General features: G+C 34.0%; 1 protein-coding gene across 4 annotated transcripts in view; it reads right to left on the bottom strand.

Moving 5' to 3' along the window:
- The window catches only part of TAX1BP1 (Tax1 binding protein 1), a 65543-nt gene that overhangs the window by 17106 nt on the left and 30262 nt on the right, over positions 1-18175 (bottom strand). For all 4 annotated transcript variants that reach the window (XM_081146678.1, XM_081146680.1, XM_081146677.1 and 1 more), the window contains exons 9-14: positions 15218-15442; positions 14514-14660; positions 13395-13518; positions 12088-12191; positions 9734-9859; positions 7137-7208 (exon numbers count right to left, since the gene is read on the bottom strand). In XM_081146678.1, the coding sequence (XP_081002804.1) occupies positions 7137-7208; positions 9734-9859; positions 12088-12191; positions 13395-13518; positions 14514-14660; positions 15218-15442 (798 nt within the window). The remainder of the gene's footprint in view (positions 1-7136; positions 7209-9733; positions 9860-12087; positions 12192-13394; positions 13519-14513; positions 14661-15217; positions 15443-18175) is intronic.

Genomic DNA, 18175 nt, shown 5'->3' with positions numbered 1-18175 from the left:
ATATACCATACCCAAAAATTAATTTTAAATACATCATAAATCTAAAAATGAAGCTAAAACTATATATATCTACTGAAAGAAAAATAGGAGAAAATCTCTGTAACCTTGCGTTAGGCAAAATTTTTTTAAGATAGGACACAAACAGCATGAACCACTAAGAAAAATATTGCTTTAATGGACTACTTCAAAATTAGAAGCTATTGCTCTTCAAAAGATATTTTTAAAAAATGAAAAGGTAAGCCACAAATTGGGAGAATATATTTCCAAAATATAAGATAAAGGAATTGTCTTTGGAATATATAAAGAACTCTTAAAACCAAATATAACCAAGAAAGAAACAACTCAATTAAAAAATAGGTAAAAGATCTGAACAGACACTTCACAAAAGAATATATATGAATAGAGATTCTTATATAAGCACATGAAGAGATGCTCAGCATCACTAGTCATCAGGGAAATTAAAACTAAACCCACAATAAGGTAACACTGCACACCCACCAGAATGACTAAAAATTAAAAACGGACAACAAGTGTTGATGAGGCTATGGAGCAACGGAATGCTCATACACTGTGGTGGAAATGCAAAATGGTACAGCCATACTGGAGAATAATTTGGCTGTTTCTTAAAAACATACATTTATCTATAAGCCAGCAATTCCATCTACTCAAGAAAAATAAAAACATATGTCCACAAAGACTTGTATGAGAATGTCCATAGCTTTATTCATAATAGCAAAACATTAAAAATAATCCAAATGTTCATCAGCTGATAAAAGAATTAATGTCTATGAACTGGTGAGTAGATCTATTCTGCATGCTTGCATTTATATGAAATTCTAGAAAGGGTAAAAGTATATAGTAACAGAAAGTAGATCAGTGATTGTCTGGGACTGGGGGTTGCTGGAGGAGTAGACTGCCAAATGGGCATGAGAAATTTTGTGCGGTATTGGAAATATCCTATAGTTTGAATGTAATGGTGGTTACAGAACTATATATTTGCCAAAATTGATCAAATTGCACTATTAATGGGTGAATTTTATTACATGTAAACTGTACCTCAATAAAGCTGTAAAAAACAAAAAAACACCCAGAAATATTGGCAAAGGATGTAAGAATAAAAAATTTGATCTGTAAAGTAAAATTAAGCTGGTGCCATCCCTTGGGAGTTGAGATGAGACTCTATGATAACCAATGTTTATCTAAATGTCCTTAAAATGGAGTAAGTAACCTGAAAACAGAGTTAACTCATTATCTTTGAGAGCAAAGCTAGTAAGCATGAAAAATGCAAGTCAATTTAGGTCTGAGAAGAGATACAGGAATTAAAACTTCCTCCTGGCCTGTCCAGGTGTCTCAGTACACCAAAAGGTGGTGGGTTCGAACCAGGTTGGGGCATGTATGGGAGGCAACCAATGGATGTTTCTCTCCCCCCCCCCCCCACCCATACACTTCCTCCCTCCCCTTCCTCTCTAAAAATCAATAGAACCGTATCCTTGGGTGAGGTGTGAAGAATACAGCAGACATGGAATAACATATTGCAGGACTGCCAAGTGACGGATACGGAGAGACACAGGCTGAAGGCCAGATGTGCCAAATCTATGCCACACAGCTTACTACAACAGGCCTAACAGTTTGTGAACAACAACATAGTAAAATGGTCTTTGCAAAGCTACACTGGGAACAGGTGAAACTAAAAACAAGCAGGGAGGAGGGGAGGAGCATGATATCGGACTGACCTAATTTGCTCATCAGCTCCAGCACTAGTAACCCTGAGGAACTACCTTCTCCAAGTGTCAGAGGACTACTGAGAAATACAGGGAGTGTTTAAACACAACAGTTCCTCATCTCCTGCTATGATTCAAAAACCCCAAACATGCTATTTATAGTAACTCAGAATTGTGAAAGTGGCAATGTGACTAGAGAAAAGAGGAGAAAGTAAATTAAAAAAATATTTCAAAGATGATTCAAGAAAACAGAAAAAGGGCAAAAAAGTTAGAGATGATAAAATACTTCTACAAAAGTTTAGGCAAAATAATTAGAGGAGTACGATTAAGTTCTGTGAGCAAGCAATAAACTACTTAAATGGAGTCAAGGGTTTCATCAAAGATTTATGCATGCATTGGTACAGTCAAGCAACTTCAGAGTTCTGACCTAATAAAGAGTTGACTCTAAGTTAATATCCTCTCCTCTACCATAAAAAATGCATAAAACCTCTGGAAGTAAGATGCAGAGTAAAGAAAAGCACCAGTAACAAGCAGCTTTGATTTCTCATGGGGGAAACTGGAGGCGGGGTAAAGAGACATGGACAAGATAGTTAGTTAGGTTGTTTGGCAAATTGGAAACTGAATTCTTGACTTACGAGAAGATTTTTTTTTTTTTTTAATATATCTTTATTGATTTCAGAGAGAGGAAAGGAGAGGGAGAGAGAGAGATAGAAACATCAATGATGAGAGGGTCATTGATCGAGCCCGCAACCCAGGCATGTGCTCTGACCAGGAATCGAACCCTGATCGCCTGGATCCTAGGTCGATGCTCAACCGCTGAGCCACGCCCGGCCGGGGGAGAGAAGATTCTTAAATTTGCATTCACAATGCCCCCTAACCCCCACAAGGGTCCATGCTTAAAATTCAGGCGATCCATGAACTTAGATGGAGAAAATAATTTTTATCTTTTCACTAACTTCTGACTGACATTTAGCATTGTGATCATGAATGTAGGCAAAAAAACCACAGTCATAGTTGCTGTACCGTTAACTTTGTCGTCTACAGATATATTAGTAAAGGGTATGATCAGCTTTACATTTTTAAAGGTTACCCTGCTTATAGTGGTTTAAATAACTTTTTACTTGAGTCAAAAATAGAGGCAAGGGGTGACCTCATGGAAGATGGCACAGTAGGACGCATGGCCCCCAGTCCAATAGTCCTCAAGTAAATGAATCCTGACAACAACTTCAGTGAGCTTGGAAGCAGATCTACACCTGTGAGGTGACTGAACCCCAACTGACACCCTGACTATTGCAGTCTTGTGAGAGATCTAATGCCAGAGGACCCAGCTAAACCACACTAGGATTCCCAACAAAGAGAAACTAAGATAAAAAAATGTTGTTTTACATCCTCGATTTTCAACCAGTGTGCCACAAGAATTTTTAAAACATGCAATACCTGACTATTTAAGTCAGGGGCACTGACCTCTCCCTTATACTGTCAAAAAAAAAAAATTACAACAGCCAACACAACAACAGCCATCTGATGTGAATGAATCAAATTTACACCTATTTTTTGTCAGATTGGCAAAAAATACATTTTTTGGTGTCCCACAGAATTATAGTTTATGTGTGCCATGCAATGAAAAAAGATTGAAAATTGATGTTTTAAGCCACCAAGTTTTGGGGCAATTTGTCACACAGTATAGTTAATACAGTCATTATATTGTCTTCCGTGTGTGATTTCAGCCATTTATACCACAACAAAATGTACAAATGGTTATAATCATTCAGGACTGTCTATCTTTCAAAGTCATGTATGAAACTTCAAAATAATATATAAATATATAAAATATGTAAATATAACATTTTGTATAAATTATATTTTATATACTTATTTATGTAAAACACAAAGTATCTGAATTGTTTCTAGCATTATCTCTAAGCACATAAGGGTTAGGTTTCTTATTAACAAGTGTGAAAGTGAGACAGCATAGGGAACTAGGCCCAGGATCCCCAGGACACCAGATGGCCAGAAGAAATACCCGGATAAGCCAACCACAAGAACGTGAGTCACCACCCCTCCACTCTTTGCTCAAAAAAAAAAATTTTTTTTAATTGCAGAATTTTATCTTCCAGCTGCTTGCTTCTCCTACCCTGCCCGACATGGGAAATTCTCAAGCCTGCCTTTTTCAAAAAGCCCATCATTTCACAAAAGTCTGCTTTGTCCCCAGCTTATAAAAGAAGCCAACCAGAGTCAGCCCCTGAGCCAGTTCAGAGGACATTCCTTTTTTCTGTGCTGCTACCCTTGTGCTCAAGCATAAGCTTAATAAAATCTGTCTGGGAATTCACCTAGAGCCTCCTCTTGATTTCTATCTTGGGGAAACCAAGAACCCCAGCATTGGTAACAAAAGTAAATACATATTTCAAAAAACTGTCTTAAGCATTTGGAATATGCATATCCAACTTATCATATCTGATTAGATCATCATTGTTTTAAATGTACAAAAATACACCTGACCAAAACTCATACCAGAAATAAAAATTATTTTCTTACTCATCATTTGTGTTCCTACTGCTTTAATTATCTTTAATCCACTGTTTAATTACAGGAGTCTTTTTTTAATCCACATGCATTTTATGTTACCACACACTGAAAGGGAGAAGGAGAAGGGGGGACAGTGTGGAGAGGGAGGGAGAGAGAAAACTAATACCAAATACCAAATAACATGTGAACACAATATACTGACAGCCTAGGGGGCAAAAACAAAACAAAAAACTGCAAACAATCTTGAATCCTTTTATTAGGTTTCCTTTTCATAGCGGTATAGTCCTAGCAATTCTGAAACTATTGTATATGGATTACTGGATTTAGCAAATAAATTGATGTGTTGACATTGGCACCAGGATTCTCACTGTGGAAGGGGAGCACAAATAGGAATCAAGGAAGGCAAGGAAGAACCCTGTGAAGTTGGACTACAACTCATGAAACCTAAAATGTAAATATTTCCTAGTTCTGTCCACTGAAAGAACCTAGAAGCAATAAACACCGGTAATAATGTGCACACCTTGGCCCATGTCTTGGTTTCTAAATACCATTTCTTACTAATAAGGAATCACAACTCCTTGAGGAAATAACTGCTTTCGGAGTGGGACTAGAGCTTCTCTCTTATAAAATAATGGCCAATTCCAAAGATGAGGTAAGAAATGTACAAGATAAACTAGACTATCTTGCAGTGCTGGAAAGAAATGAAGTGCTCAAAAGACCAACAACATTCTTTTGATACTAGGGCATATCAGAAGCTAGTTTGAAGGTGCTCCTCCCTAACCAAATCTAGGACTATGTGAATATCAAATTAAGAGCAGTAACAAATTCTTATCCATTGACTAAAAAGTTTATGGAAGACAGGAATGTAGGTAGGTAGGTAGGTAGGTAGGTAGGTAGAGACAGATGGATAGACAGACACCAAATATAAATAAAAATACATATATATATATATATACACACACACACACACACACACACACACACACACACACACACTTTGTGATATAAAAATATCTACTTGGTCTTTGTCTCCAATTCCTGGCACAGGTCCTAAAACTCTTGGAATTTACTGAATCATGGGAGTGTCTTGTTCATAACTATACTTTAGACCATCCTGAATTCATGCTAATAAGGTGACTACTGGTAGGCCCTCAGATAGTTTCATGGGAGGGGCTGGTAACCAGAAAGATCAAGCATATGATTATAGAGAGTTGGGAATTTTAGCACTCACCCTCACCTCCAGGGATGGGAGGGAAAGTGGAGACTGAGTTAAATCATTTGACCAATGATTTAATCATACTTGTGTACTGAGACCTCAGATTAAAAACTCTTACACAAGGTTTGGGGAGCTTCCACTGGATGAAAACATCAGTGTGCTAAGAGTGCCACATGCCTGGAGAGCACATGAAAGCTCTGCAGCACTCCACCTTCACCTTGCCCTATGCATCTCTTCCACTTGGCAGTTTCTGAGTTGTGCCCTTTATAATAAAACTTTATAATAAAATGTAATCATAAGTAGTGTTTTCCTGGGTTGAGAGTCATTCTAGCAAAATATCGAAGGGGAGAAGGGGGCACAAGGGGCTGAACCCTTAACTGGGTCTACAGTAACTCAAATAGTTGGTGTCAAAGATGAACTGTAGTACACCCAGTTGATTGATGTCAGTGTTGCTGGAACACAAATGAGGGCAAAGAAAGGTTCTTCCTCATTATAGAATGCCAAGGGGCAAATAGGGAGGAGTGATGGATTTGAAAAATCAGAATTTTGCAACGATCACAGTAACATTATCCAACCCTGAGGTCTATCTAGCACTTTGAATGGCTGCTTTTTTTTTTTTAACCATGTATCATTTTGGAATATTACCATTGGTCACTTAAACTATTGATTGGTTCACTGAATTAAGTAGATCTTCCAAAGGCTGACACATTTCACTAAACAGTTTTTAAAAATCACAGTCTTCATATTACCACCCATCTCATTAGAGAAGTCTGTAAGCCTTGGGAAGTTTCAAGCTTATGGTAGCAGCTACAAGTTTCCCAAAATTCTAGTTTTGCTTAAAAGATTAAATTTTATTATTGGCACAAATACTAACAATTGTTTTTCCTTAAAGTAACAGGCTCACTTCACTTCTTTTAAATTAATGTCTGACAAATACCCCAATCTGAATAACCAAATTTTGTTTATTAGTCTTTAAAATAGAAATAATGTGCCATGAAAAAAAGCTAGTTCAGCACACAACTCCCATAACGGCACAAGTGCTATACCTTAACATAGGCACTGTACTTCATTAGGCAACAGAAGTGCACTGGGGGTGCTTCCCATTTCACCACACAGAATATTAAAAAGACGTACCCAGGGTCAAACTTCAATAAAATTATTTTCCTGTTTCGTCATCTTAAATGAAAGTAGTTGTTCTTTAACTGTGAATGCACGGTTGGGATGACTACAGTCACTAGTAATGCTCTTTGGTGTCACTGCCTTGACATAAATAAGCAGTTTCCCCACCACTACTTTTTCACCAAGTGTGCAAATGTAACACAGTGAGGGAAAAGAAAATCATATTGTAGCATTATGAAAAGAGTTTTATCTTTATAGACTTCTAAAAGGAAATGGTAATCCACCCCCCACAAAGGACCACAGAAAAGCAGCTTTTGTATTACAAAGGTATGCTCAGACTGAATGTTAGGTATGCTATAAATCATTCAACAACTTCTAAAACGTTTCCTATTACAGAAGAAAACCAGATGAATACATTATATATACTTTAATTTTTTTTTTACCGTTTTCCTAAATTTGAACATTATAAAAACACCCTCACGTGAACTATAAAATTGTCTCTTCATAAAGCTGTATTATATACAAAACATTTTTTAAAGTGCATTGGTCAATACCTTCTCCCTGGAGAGGTTTTCCAAATGTGAAGTTAGACCATTTATTTCTTTGTCTTTCTCTGCCAGCTGAAGCTGAATAAAGAAAAAAAATTGTAATTAATTTTTCCATCATCTACTCCCCTTAAACTTCAAGAGAGTTTATACCATTCTATCAAATTAACTGCTATTACCACATCCATGTTTTCCTTGGTTCATCATCTTTGGCATCTGAGTCACTTGTCATTACTGACCCATTTCCCTTACTCTTAAAACGTCTCCCGTTTATGTGAAACTGCACAAGCACTGCCACCCTCTCCTGCTCTGTGTCCCCTTCTTCACAATTACAAACATGAGTATTCTCCAGTTTCTTCTTTGGCTCTTCCTCACTATATTCTCCCTGAAAACTCCCTTCCTTCCATGCTTTCAAATACCACCCTACTGGGAATAAATCACAAGTACAAATTCATGTTCCACTTTCTTTCCTAAGTTCCAATCTGCCTTTTAAGTTGATTAGACATGTCTCACACTGCTGTCTTTCTGCACTGCAAAACCTACTTTCCTATTTTTTTGTTAATTCACATTATCAATCTCAGAGCCCACTGTGGGTGAAGCTAGGAAATTACGTTAGAAACTTCTCCCTTCTCCCCTTCCTCTCCTCCCCTTACAAATTTTCAGTTTGTAAGTCTCACTCATTCACCACCCACCCGTTGTTCACCTATTACAGCATAAGCATTATGGATACAAATACAAGTAAGACTGCTCTTCAATGGTTTTTCCCATGTCTTTAAAAGGTTTCCTTGATAAACTCGTGTCCTATTCAATGTTCAGTGATCAGGAAAGATACCCAAGGAAGTGGCCTTTATCAATTCATCCTAAGAATATTTCTACCTCATTTTCTTACTTTCAAAAATCTTTACCACCTATAAATCCTCTCTATGCTACCAAATTATTTTCAAAAAGACCTACACTAGTTGGGTCCATTTTCTCCTAGAAAAATCTAAGCAGAAAATGCACCCAAATTCAGCTTTGACCTGTCTCTCAAGTCTCATCTACTCCACTACAGATAAGAAAGTCCTATCACTCAAGATGGCTAACAGTTCCTAGACGATGCTCTCCTCTCCAGACCTCCAAGCCTGCACTAATGCTTCTGTTGCCTTAGGATGCTGCAGCTTTCTTTTTCTAGCTCTGCTTCTCCTCCCCGCCAGTTGGATCTTTCAAAGGTCTAGTTTCTCCATAATGTCTAACTCTTAAATATTCAATTGGAAACAGTCCTAAAGTACCTCGACTTATTCATCACAGTTTGCCTTGTCTGGTATGAGTGCTTGTGTCTAAACAGTGAAAAATAAAGGAAAGGGCACAAAACAAAAAGCCAAGCACCATTTTACCAGCTGTTGTAACCTTAAATATGTCGCTTAATCTTGATGTTCATTTTTATCATTAATTAAGTAAAAATATTATTTAGCTCCCCGATGGTTTGACAGATGATTACATAGGTTGTGAATGTGAAAGAGTTGTGAATATCACCATTACACTTGTAACAATCCCTACTAGTTCATAAACTCCTTAAGCATAGCATTGTAACTTACTTATATGAACACTAACAGTTAACATAGTCCTTTATATATAATTGGCTTCAATAAGTACTTACTAAATCATTTTTTGTCAATCTTCAAAAATAAAAATTTCATATAAATTCATTATTCAGCTTTATAAATAGTAAGTGAAGTTGCTAGCCACTGAAAATATCCACAAGGATTTCAGAAACAGTAGTAATATAAAAGTTTCAAAATTTCATTCTGACAGAATAAAAGGACCAGCAGTAAAGTTACCTTAGCCTGTAATGTGCCACCCTCTCCAGTCCCCAGGGGGGAAACCTAAAATAATTCTTGGAATCGTTAAGAATATTACATCTAAAAATTAAATTATAGGTATAATTAGTTATGACTTAGGAAAGTTAAATAATTTAGAACTTCACACACAAAAATATGCCAAATTATATACACATATATATCTTAGACTATATAAGACTATACTTTATTCCTTAGAGGGGAAAATACCTTTCTTCTAACAGTCTCACAAATACCATTTACCATTCGGGCTTGTTTGTTGGCTTATGTTACACTGGCAAAAATGTGTTCTGCAATATTTCACTTACAATCGTAAGTAACACACTTTGATGATAAATTTTAAAATTCTTAAATAAATTTTTAAAATTACTGATTATATATTACACTCCCACAAAAATGCCAAGGCCCTAAAATAATTTTGCACACACCTCAATGTTTCTTTTTAAGGGAACAAGAGACTAATTAAATGATCACTTTTCATCTTTAAGTAGTAAGCATAATTAAGAGATAAAATTTTAATAACCATCTGAATCCACAGAATTAAAGCCACATAGCAATGGATATGGGTACCTATTTTCTCAGTTCAGTTACTGAACTATATGCAACATAATTAAATTCATAGTACATTTTTATTTATACACAAAATACTATCCCAGTTATCCATATTAAAAATGTACATTAAAAAATGTACACTGGACTGATAAAAATTAAAGATAACACATTTTCAAAAGTACCAGGAACTATGCCTCATTACACAAACACTAAACTTACTTTGTAATTGTCCTCTACTTCAGCTAGTTCTAGTTTAACATTTTCAGCAATTTTTACTTGTTCTTTCCATTTCAGCTCCATCTTTGCAAGTTCATCAGCATATTTATTGCACTTTGTTTTCTCATCCTAAATGAAATTAGTAAATTACCAAAAGATTTTAAATCCATATAGAGCCAATAGCTACACAAACATACTTAGGTATATGCTAAATGTTTATTATAACACTGTTCTAACAGTATAAAAACTGAAATAACCAAATGTCTGTCAGTGGAAGATTGAATAAATCATTTTATATGCACACAATGGAATTAACAAAGAAAACTGTCAAGATATCAGGATCATGATGGTACTTTTTACCATCTTTATTCTTTATTTCTATAATGTTGCACGATTTCACAATAAGCCTGTAGTACTTTTGCAAAGGGAGGTAATAAAAATGATACACTTTTAATGCCGTTGTTTCCAGGCATTGATGAATAAAACTCTGGGATTTCCTAACTAAGACAACTTCTAAGTTGAATTGTTATATACACTGCTCTATTCTATAACCCAGAATATTACAAAGGTAGGAGTTATAAACACGACAAAAAGGTAAATTGGCCAATTTCATTTTGAATGTTTTTGTTCAAGGTGGAAGTTTTAAAATATGCTTTGAGCAAGTCAACTGAGAAAACAAAGTCTTTTCATCAAAGAATGCTGAATCAACTGAATATCCATACTATACATACCATACCTCACACCACACACAAAAATAAACTTAAAATGGCTAAGACATCTATATGTAAAACCTAAGACTATAAAACTTCTAGAAGATAAGGTAGGAGAAAATCTTTACAAGTTAAATTAGGCAAATATTTCTTAGAGCATAAAAAAATAAACTGATACTCTGTACTTCATCAAAATTAAAATTTTTAAAAATACTATTAAGGAAATGAAAAGGCAAGCTACAAACTGGAGAAAATAATTACTACACATATATGAGACAAAGTACTTATAGCCAGAATAAAGAACACTTAAACTCAGTATGATAACCCAATTTTTAAAATAGCAAAGATTTGAACTCTTGCAATAAAAAGGAGTTAAGCACCAATATAAGCAACAACATGAATAAGTCTCAAAATAATTATGCTGAAAGAGGGCAGGAAACAGAGTACAGAACATATGATTCCATTTATAGAAACTGTACAAAAGATTGGCTAATCTGTAGTGGCAGAAAGCAAGCCAAGTTTCCCAGGGATGGGGTCAGAGGGAGGGATGAGTTGTAAATAGGTACAAGAAATCCCTGACATTGTACGTTTCACAACTATATACAGCAAAAATGATCAAACTGCAGACTTTAAATATGTGCAGTTTATTGGATTTCAATTGTACTTCAACACAGTTGTAAAAAGAAATAATGTACCTTGAGAAAGTTTTTAGTTTCAATGGAACAATCTATCTTCCTTTCAATACTACATGATGAGATTTTTAATATTCACTTAGAATTGTTTTATACTTAAGGAACTAAACTATTTTTCATTATAAACAACTACTGTGAACTCAAGCATAAACGGATACTTCCATAAAAGGAAAGATCATCTGAAGCAACATAAACATTCAGTTTAAAATCTGATTAAAAGATTACATTAATATTTAGAAGGCAGTAGCCTTCTAGTAACCTTAAACTAATATATGAACTTCTCCAGCTCTAAAAATGATCCCTCTCCTTTCCACATGGACAAAGAGGCACAAAAAAATATTTAATTAAACAAACAAAAATTACATACACAAAAAAGCTTTTCCTCCCTTCTCCAAATCAGGTAAAAATGAGAAGCATTTTCCCTTGTCCTTTAAGTACTCTAGAAGTGAATACTACCAAGAAAGTTGCAAAACTGAATTGTTTGAATAATACAGTTTAAAATAATCAAAATAACACTGTAAAGGCAAAACTCATTTGATTAATGTTCCCTTTTTCCACTTTGCAAATCTGGTCACTTTAAGGTTTGGAAGAAATCTTTGCTATTATTACAGTAAATGTTTAAAAGGAGCACTTCTCTTTTATAAAATTCAAACATTTTCCATGTATCCTTATAATAAGAAAACAAACAATAATATCCAACCTTGATTAATCACTTGCCCATTATCAAGGGAAGGACATTAGGTGAACAGAAAGTAATTTTAGGATCATGATTTTACACACAGGTCTGCATGAAAAGGTACACAAAACAACCCCCTCTCAACATCTCACCAGCTAAACAAAATACCAGTATATGAGTATGAAAAAGAAACCCTATGATGCCCATAAATCAAAACAATAAAGGTAAACTAAACAATTACATTTGATAAATCTTTCACTTAAAAGGTAGCTAGCTTACCTGCAAGAGTTGTTTACATTTATTATACTTTTCTGTTTTGTCAGCAATTTCTTTGGTCAATTCACAGACTTGTCCTTTTGTTACAATGTCACAATCTGTCTCAGCTACAAGAAGGCAGAAAATACAATTATTAAAAATTAGTTTCTCCTATTGTTTCCCTGTTCAGAGTAACTTAACAGTCAGTATACTGCGAAATATACTATGTGGAATGCTGAAGAAGAAAAACATCTATTTTAAAATATCTATTCATACACTAAACAAACAAAGGAGGGTAATATAAACTCTAGTTAAGAATTCTTTAAATGTCAGTTTGGCCAGAACCAAGTTCACATTCAGTAACGGAAGGATCATTATTTTTTTAATTAGCTAAAAATAGTTCTAAAATGGCAGAAAAACTTATATAACTGAATAGAACAGGATAAGTAGGAAAGCCATACTCTTTGAAAAAACATTTTAAATCATTTTTCCAGTCCTTCATTACTATTCACTAGGTCTTTATTAAGTAAATATTGTACAACGCCATGTAGGTAACTACAGAGGATGTACAGAAATATAAAACAGGATCTTGTTCTGTAGCAGCTGAACCTAATTAAATATTTAATAGTACAGGAAATTTACAAAAGTATAAGACAGCAATTGCCCAAACATTACACAAGGAAATATACTTTTATATACTCAAGTATTTACTTTCATTATTGCTAAATCATTAACACAGGGTGAAAAAAAGATGCAAGTAAAAACCTAGAGTTAATTCAAATTACATGTTGTTCATGTATTCACTATTTCTCTCTAATCTGTTCTATAAAAGTTAATAAACTAATGAAAAATGTACCTTATCCACTAACAAGTACACTAATGAGAAAAGTACCCTACTGACCAAAAGCAGCAAAGAGAGAGATGAGAGACAGCAAACGGGATTTACAAGTTACTCCCCCGAACAGAACTGAAGTGCCAGAAATGTTTCAAAATTCCGTAGATTTTAGAGGAATGTTATTTAAAAATTCAATTCTTGGCTTTTGTCCTACAGCACAAAAGCTATACGCACCTGAGCTTACAAACACCAGGTCATTTAACACTTGTAAATATTTTCATGAAGATAAATATTAGTTCACACTCACATTTTATATATTCACCACATGCATGACTTTTTCTTACTTTTAGGCCCTTACTTTCCCTTTGCCTCATCCTTCATTTATAAAGATTTCTATAAACTCCCTAAATTTCGTATTCTTGGAACAAGGCAGAATAAGTAAATATAAATACTTCTGAAGGCACGACACTACACAAGAAGTCTAAAGGATTTTTACCTGCAGAAAGTAGTGGCTTTACACTTATAGCAGAGGCAGTAGTAGCTGGGTCTGTGTTCATTGAGGCATCATTCACTTTCTGCTGGTTTCCAATTTTCTTTATGAAGACATTGTTGTTATTGGCCTATTCAAAATGTTAAATGTTAACAATAAACTGTTAAATGAATTATATTTTCTCCCTTCAGCCATTATGTAAATAATAATCATAGCAAGAAATCCTGAAAGTCCACAAAGCTGCTAACTGTCCTAAAGGCCAACAAAGACTAAAGTTACATGCATCACTTGACTCACATTACAAAAGAGGAAACCTTATGTGGTTTTGTGTCAAAACAAGTCATTCACAGAAATCTCACAATTTTTCTACTACAAAGTCATAATATACTTAAAGGCCCAAAACCAAAATCTATACATGCAGGTCAAAGTAAGAGTGTAAATTTTTCTCACAAAAGCCTTCCTACTTAATCTCTATACCATACAGTATAGAACAAATAAAACTGTCTTTATAAAAGAGAACTCTGTTATCATTTTCAACTTCAGGTTTTAAATGTTTCTTCACTTTCAAGACTCCATTACATAAGAAACCTTATATTTAAGCATAATTTGGGGACCCACATTAAAACACACAGACACCAAAACAGAAGCATTATCTTTGATTTTATTAAATCTGCCTACCCACCCTCAAATGGAATACAAGACAATTAGCTAATGCTTTTTAACTCTTCCTAATCTCGTGGATGTGAATAGTAGAAAAGAACTCACCAATGACAACTCATCAATGGTGAACCCACCCGAGGACAGGTGTCATGTCACAAGGAGGGATTTAATAACATGTACTGAATATTTAAGTGAAAAACACATTTAATCAACTTAGAGGGAAATGGTGAAGAAAAGGATTCTTTCTTTCCCCCCTGCTGTTGCCCTTGCTTCCTCTGTTGGTTCTCCAGCAAATAAAAATTCCAGATTAAAAAAAACTATCATTACAATATTAGGCCAATGACTTGAAATCAAGCAGAGGTAAATTATATTAAAAGGGATATTTTCAGTATTATTAATTTGATTTGCAAACAAAAATACTGATGAGAGAAATTTTTCACTATGTATGAATTCTGTTATACTTACTGATTGGTCTGAAAGTTTATTTATTTGTTTTTGGAGCCTCTGGCATTCCTTGAATTTTTCTTTATAATGATCTGCTGCCATCTGAAGACGAAGTTTCAGATCTTCAACTTCCCTTCTCAGTTCATGTTCCAGTGTATCAGTTTTTTCCTAAGAAAAATAAACAAACACTTCCTCTAAGAAATGATAAACATTTTCTATCATAACTCAGTAGTAAATTCAAACTTCATTTTCACTTTTTTCTTTCTGGCTTTTTAAATTTGTTTTGGAGTTTTGGCTACAGGGCCATATTAGTTAGCTCTCCTAATAAATTCAGCTTTATATTTTTAGGGCTAAGATTCATTAAAAAACTAGAGAAGAACCACCCACCTCCTGAGGAGCAAGTATTACTCCGTTAAATAACTGTAATATCTTTTAATGCAGCTAGTAAATAAGAAATTCCAACAAAGTAATATATACCTGACATCAGAAAGTTTAATAATAATAGACCAGCTTTTACTAACCATTAGGAATTTGCTTACAACAGGTTTTCTTAAAGCTTACATTAATATCAACCCAAGACGTTTCAATGACTAAACAAAATTAATGGAAACTTAATTAATGGAAACTTAAAATTTTAATCAGGTCTCTGACCTGATTTATTTTACATAACTCACTCTTCTAATGAGTTTTGATCAAAATGGAAACTCAAAATTAACCTGCTTTACCTGGTCTTTTTTCACAGCATTTAGTTTAAGTTCTGCCACTGCCTCAGCTAACTGCTTTTTGACTTTCTCATTTTCCAAGCGTGCAGTATGTAGATCTGCCATCGTTTTATCTCGCACATTTACAGCATCGCTAAGTTCTTTATTCAGAAAGACAACTTCTTGTCGAGTTGCCTGAATCTGTTCCTCTGCTTTACGAAGTTGCTCCTTTAAAAGAAATGTATCTTCCTGAAGAAAGGCAGATAAATATATTTGTCATTAAAACATTCAAGTAAAAAACAAATCAATTTTTACTCATATTTCAACAAATCCAAAATTTTAAATTAAATATTGCTTTTCTATTCAGAACTTAAAGTACCAAGTCCGGAAAAAACTTAAGATATGACTTTGTTTTAGAGTCCCTATATAACAATCCTACACACTGGAAAGACAGGAAGGACAGGAAGTCAGGCAACATACCCAGTGCTTTAACAGCCTAGATAAACTGAGACTGAAATGAAAACTCTTGTCCTCCAAAATCTCTCCAGCTGGAAGTACTGACCTTCATTTTTTATAATCACAATAAAAAGAATTTCAAAAACTTCTCTGTAACGCAAAACTATGTATTTTTTAAGATTTTTTTTTATTTATTTTTTTTTGAGAGAGAGATAAACATCAATGGATAGCAAAACAGCAATCAGCTGCCTCCTGCATGCTCCCTTCAGGGGAACCAAACCCACAACCTGGGCATGTGTCCTGACCAGGAATTGAATCAGCAACCCTTCAGTGCACGCACACCACCCAACCGAGCCACACTGCCTAGGGCATAACTCAAAAAATTTGGTTAAAAGATGTTTCTTCCTATCTAACCTAAAAAATAACCAGTATATAAGTATACCATTACATATTATGAAAATACAGAACAGATTTGAAGATTAGTTTTTAAAAATGCTGATATGAAAATAGCGAAGATAAGGCACTGGGGAAATGAAAAGTTAATTAAGCACCCCTTAAACCTAAAAATATCTTTAAAAAGTTAAAACTGCCATGATAAAATTATTTCCTTTAATATTAACTAGGCATTATGAGCTCAATAAGTCTAGTTTATTCAACTTCCCTATTTTCACCTCTGTACTAAAAATAACATAAGCTCAGAAAAAGTGTAACCCATTCTTGGTTTTTAAACTGTTAGCTCCTTAGAAGGAAATGTAAATGATTATTTATTTAACATTGGGGTGGAGAAAATCTTTGTAAGTATAACATTATTAGATCTAACTATATAATATTGTCAGCTTCCATGTCAAAAGGGAAAAAATGGGGAAAAACAGGTATAATACTTTAGTATAAAGAACTTTTCTAATCAATAAGGAAAAACTCCCAAACCAAAATGGAAAAAAAACTGAAGAAAGGCATGAACATGAAATTTTTTTAAAAGAAATGACTAGAATGCATACGAAAAAATATTCAACTCATAAACAATCAAAAAAATTAAGACAAATACCTATATTCATCAATTTTCAAATTGCTGAAGATTAAAAAACAGCAATACACCAATATTTAGATAAGGTTAGAAAAATCAGCAAATTCACAAACAGTTTGACTTACATAATCTGTAAGTGGTATAACCTTTCTCATCAGATTTTTGCAACATTCATAAACGCCTTAAAAAGCACACGGTTTGCTTGGCTGGGCGTAGCTCAGCATTTGAGCATCGACTTAGGATCCAGGAGATCATGATTCAATTCCTGGTCAGGGCACATGCCTGGGTTTCAGGCACAATCCCCAGTAGGGGGTGTGCAGGAGGCAGCCCATCAATGACTCTCTCATCATTAATGTTTGCAGCATCTCTATCTCTCCCTTTCCCTTCCTCTCTCTGAAATCAATAAAGACATATTAAAAAAAAAACAACAAAAAAACAGCACATGGCTTTTGATCTAGCAATTTTATTTTCATGAGTTGCTAAGAAAATTATTACCAGGTAGGAACAAGGGTTTAGCTTTATAGGAATTCAATTAAATATTAAAACTATAAACAATAATTAAGTGTCTAAAAATATGAGAATTTATTATAAATTGATATATCCTACACACAATGAAAGTCTATGCAGCCATTACAAATAGTAGTATACATCATACATTGTTGGTTTATTAATTTTTTTAAACAATTTGAAAATAACTGAAAATTTTAACACTCAACCCAGCAATTGCACTTGGAGGAATTTATGCTTCAGATTTATGTGTCTAGATATCTGTATAAAAATGTTTACTGCAACATGCTTGTAATAGCTAAGGATGTACACAACTAAAAATTATTACATTTTATATAGCTGTTAAATAAAAGGAGGGACACTACACAGCTTTTGTAATAAAGGAGAAAGATCTGCATGTGTACTCATATTGCAAAATGCCCAAATATTCTTAAATTTTTTAAAGGTTTTGAAACACTATTCTCATTTTTCAAAAAATATGTGTAAATATTATATGTACACTCAATAGATTTCCAGAAAAATTAAAAATTCTATAATGATATATCTGGGAAAAGATGAGAGTTACTTTTTCTTTGTACCCTCATGTACTACTTGAATTCTTTTATAACCATGACATTGCATTGCTTTTATAATTTAAAAAAAAAAAAGTTTTAACAATTAGGAATCATTTTTCCCAGGTATTTCCATACCTGTTTTCCTCACAAAAGTCTTGCATTAATAGGTAAAAGATGATTAAAGAAAATTTTATTAAATAACAAGTAATCAAATGTACTTTTCACCTTTACATTTGCAATGCACTGCATTAAATACCCTGAAAAGTAACTTGGCCCTTAATCATTAATTCTAAATGATATGCATGTCTGACATTTTAGGTCTTATATTAGCTATGTCTGAGGGTGTTTAACAGCAAAGTACTGAAAACAATACTCATCTATAAAAATTAAGGAGTAAATCTATATTACACAGCCATTTTTTAAAAATTAGAAAGATCTCTG

This window comes from Miniopterus schreibersii (genome assembly GCF_964146895.1).
Source record: "Miniopterus schreibersii genome assembly, chromosome: 9".
In the NCBI taxonomy this organism is placed as follows: Eukaryota; Metazoa; Chordata; class Mammalia; order Chiroptera; family Miniopteridae; genus Miniopterus; species Miniopterus schreibersii.
The sequence above is the reverse complement of the archived record's forward strand: the minus strand, read 5'-3'. Positions and strand labels throughout refer to the sequence as shown.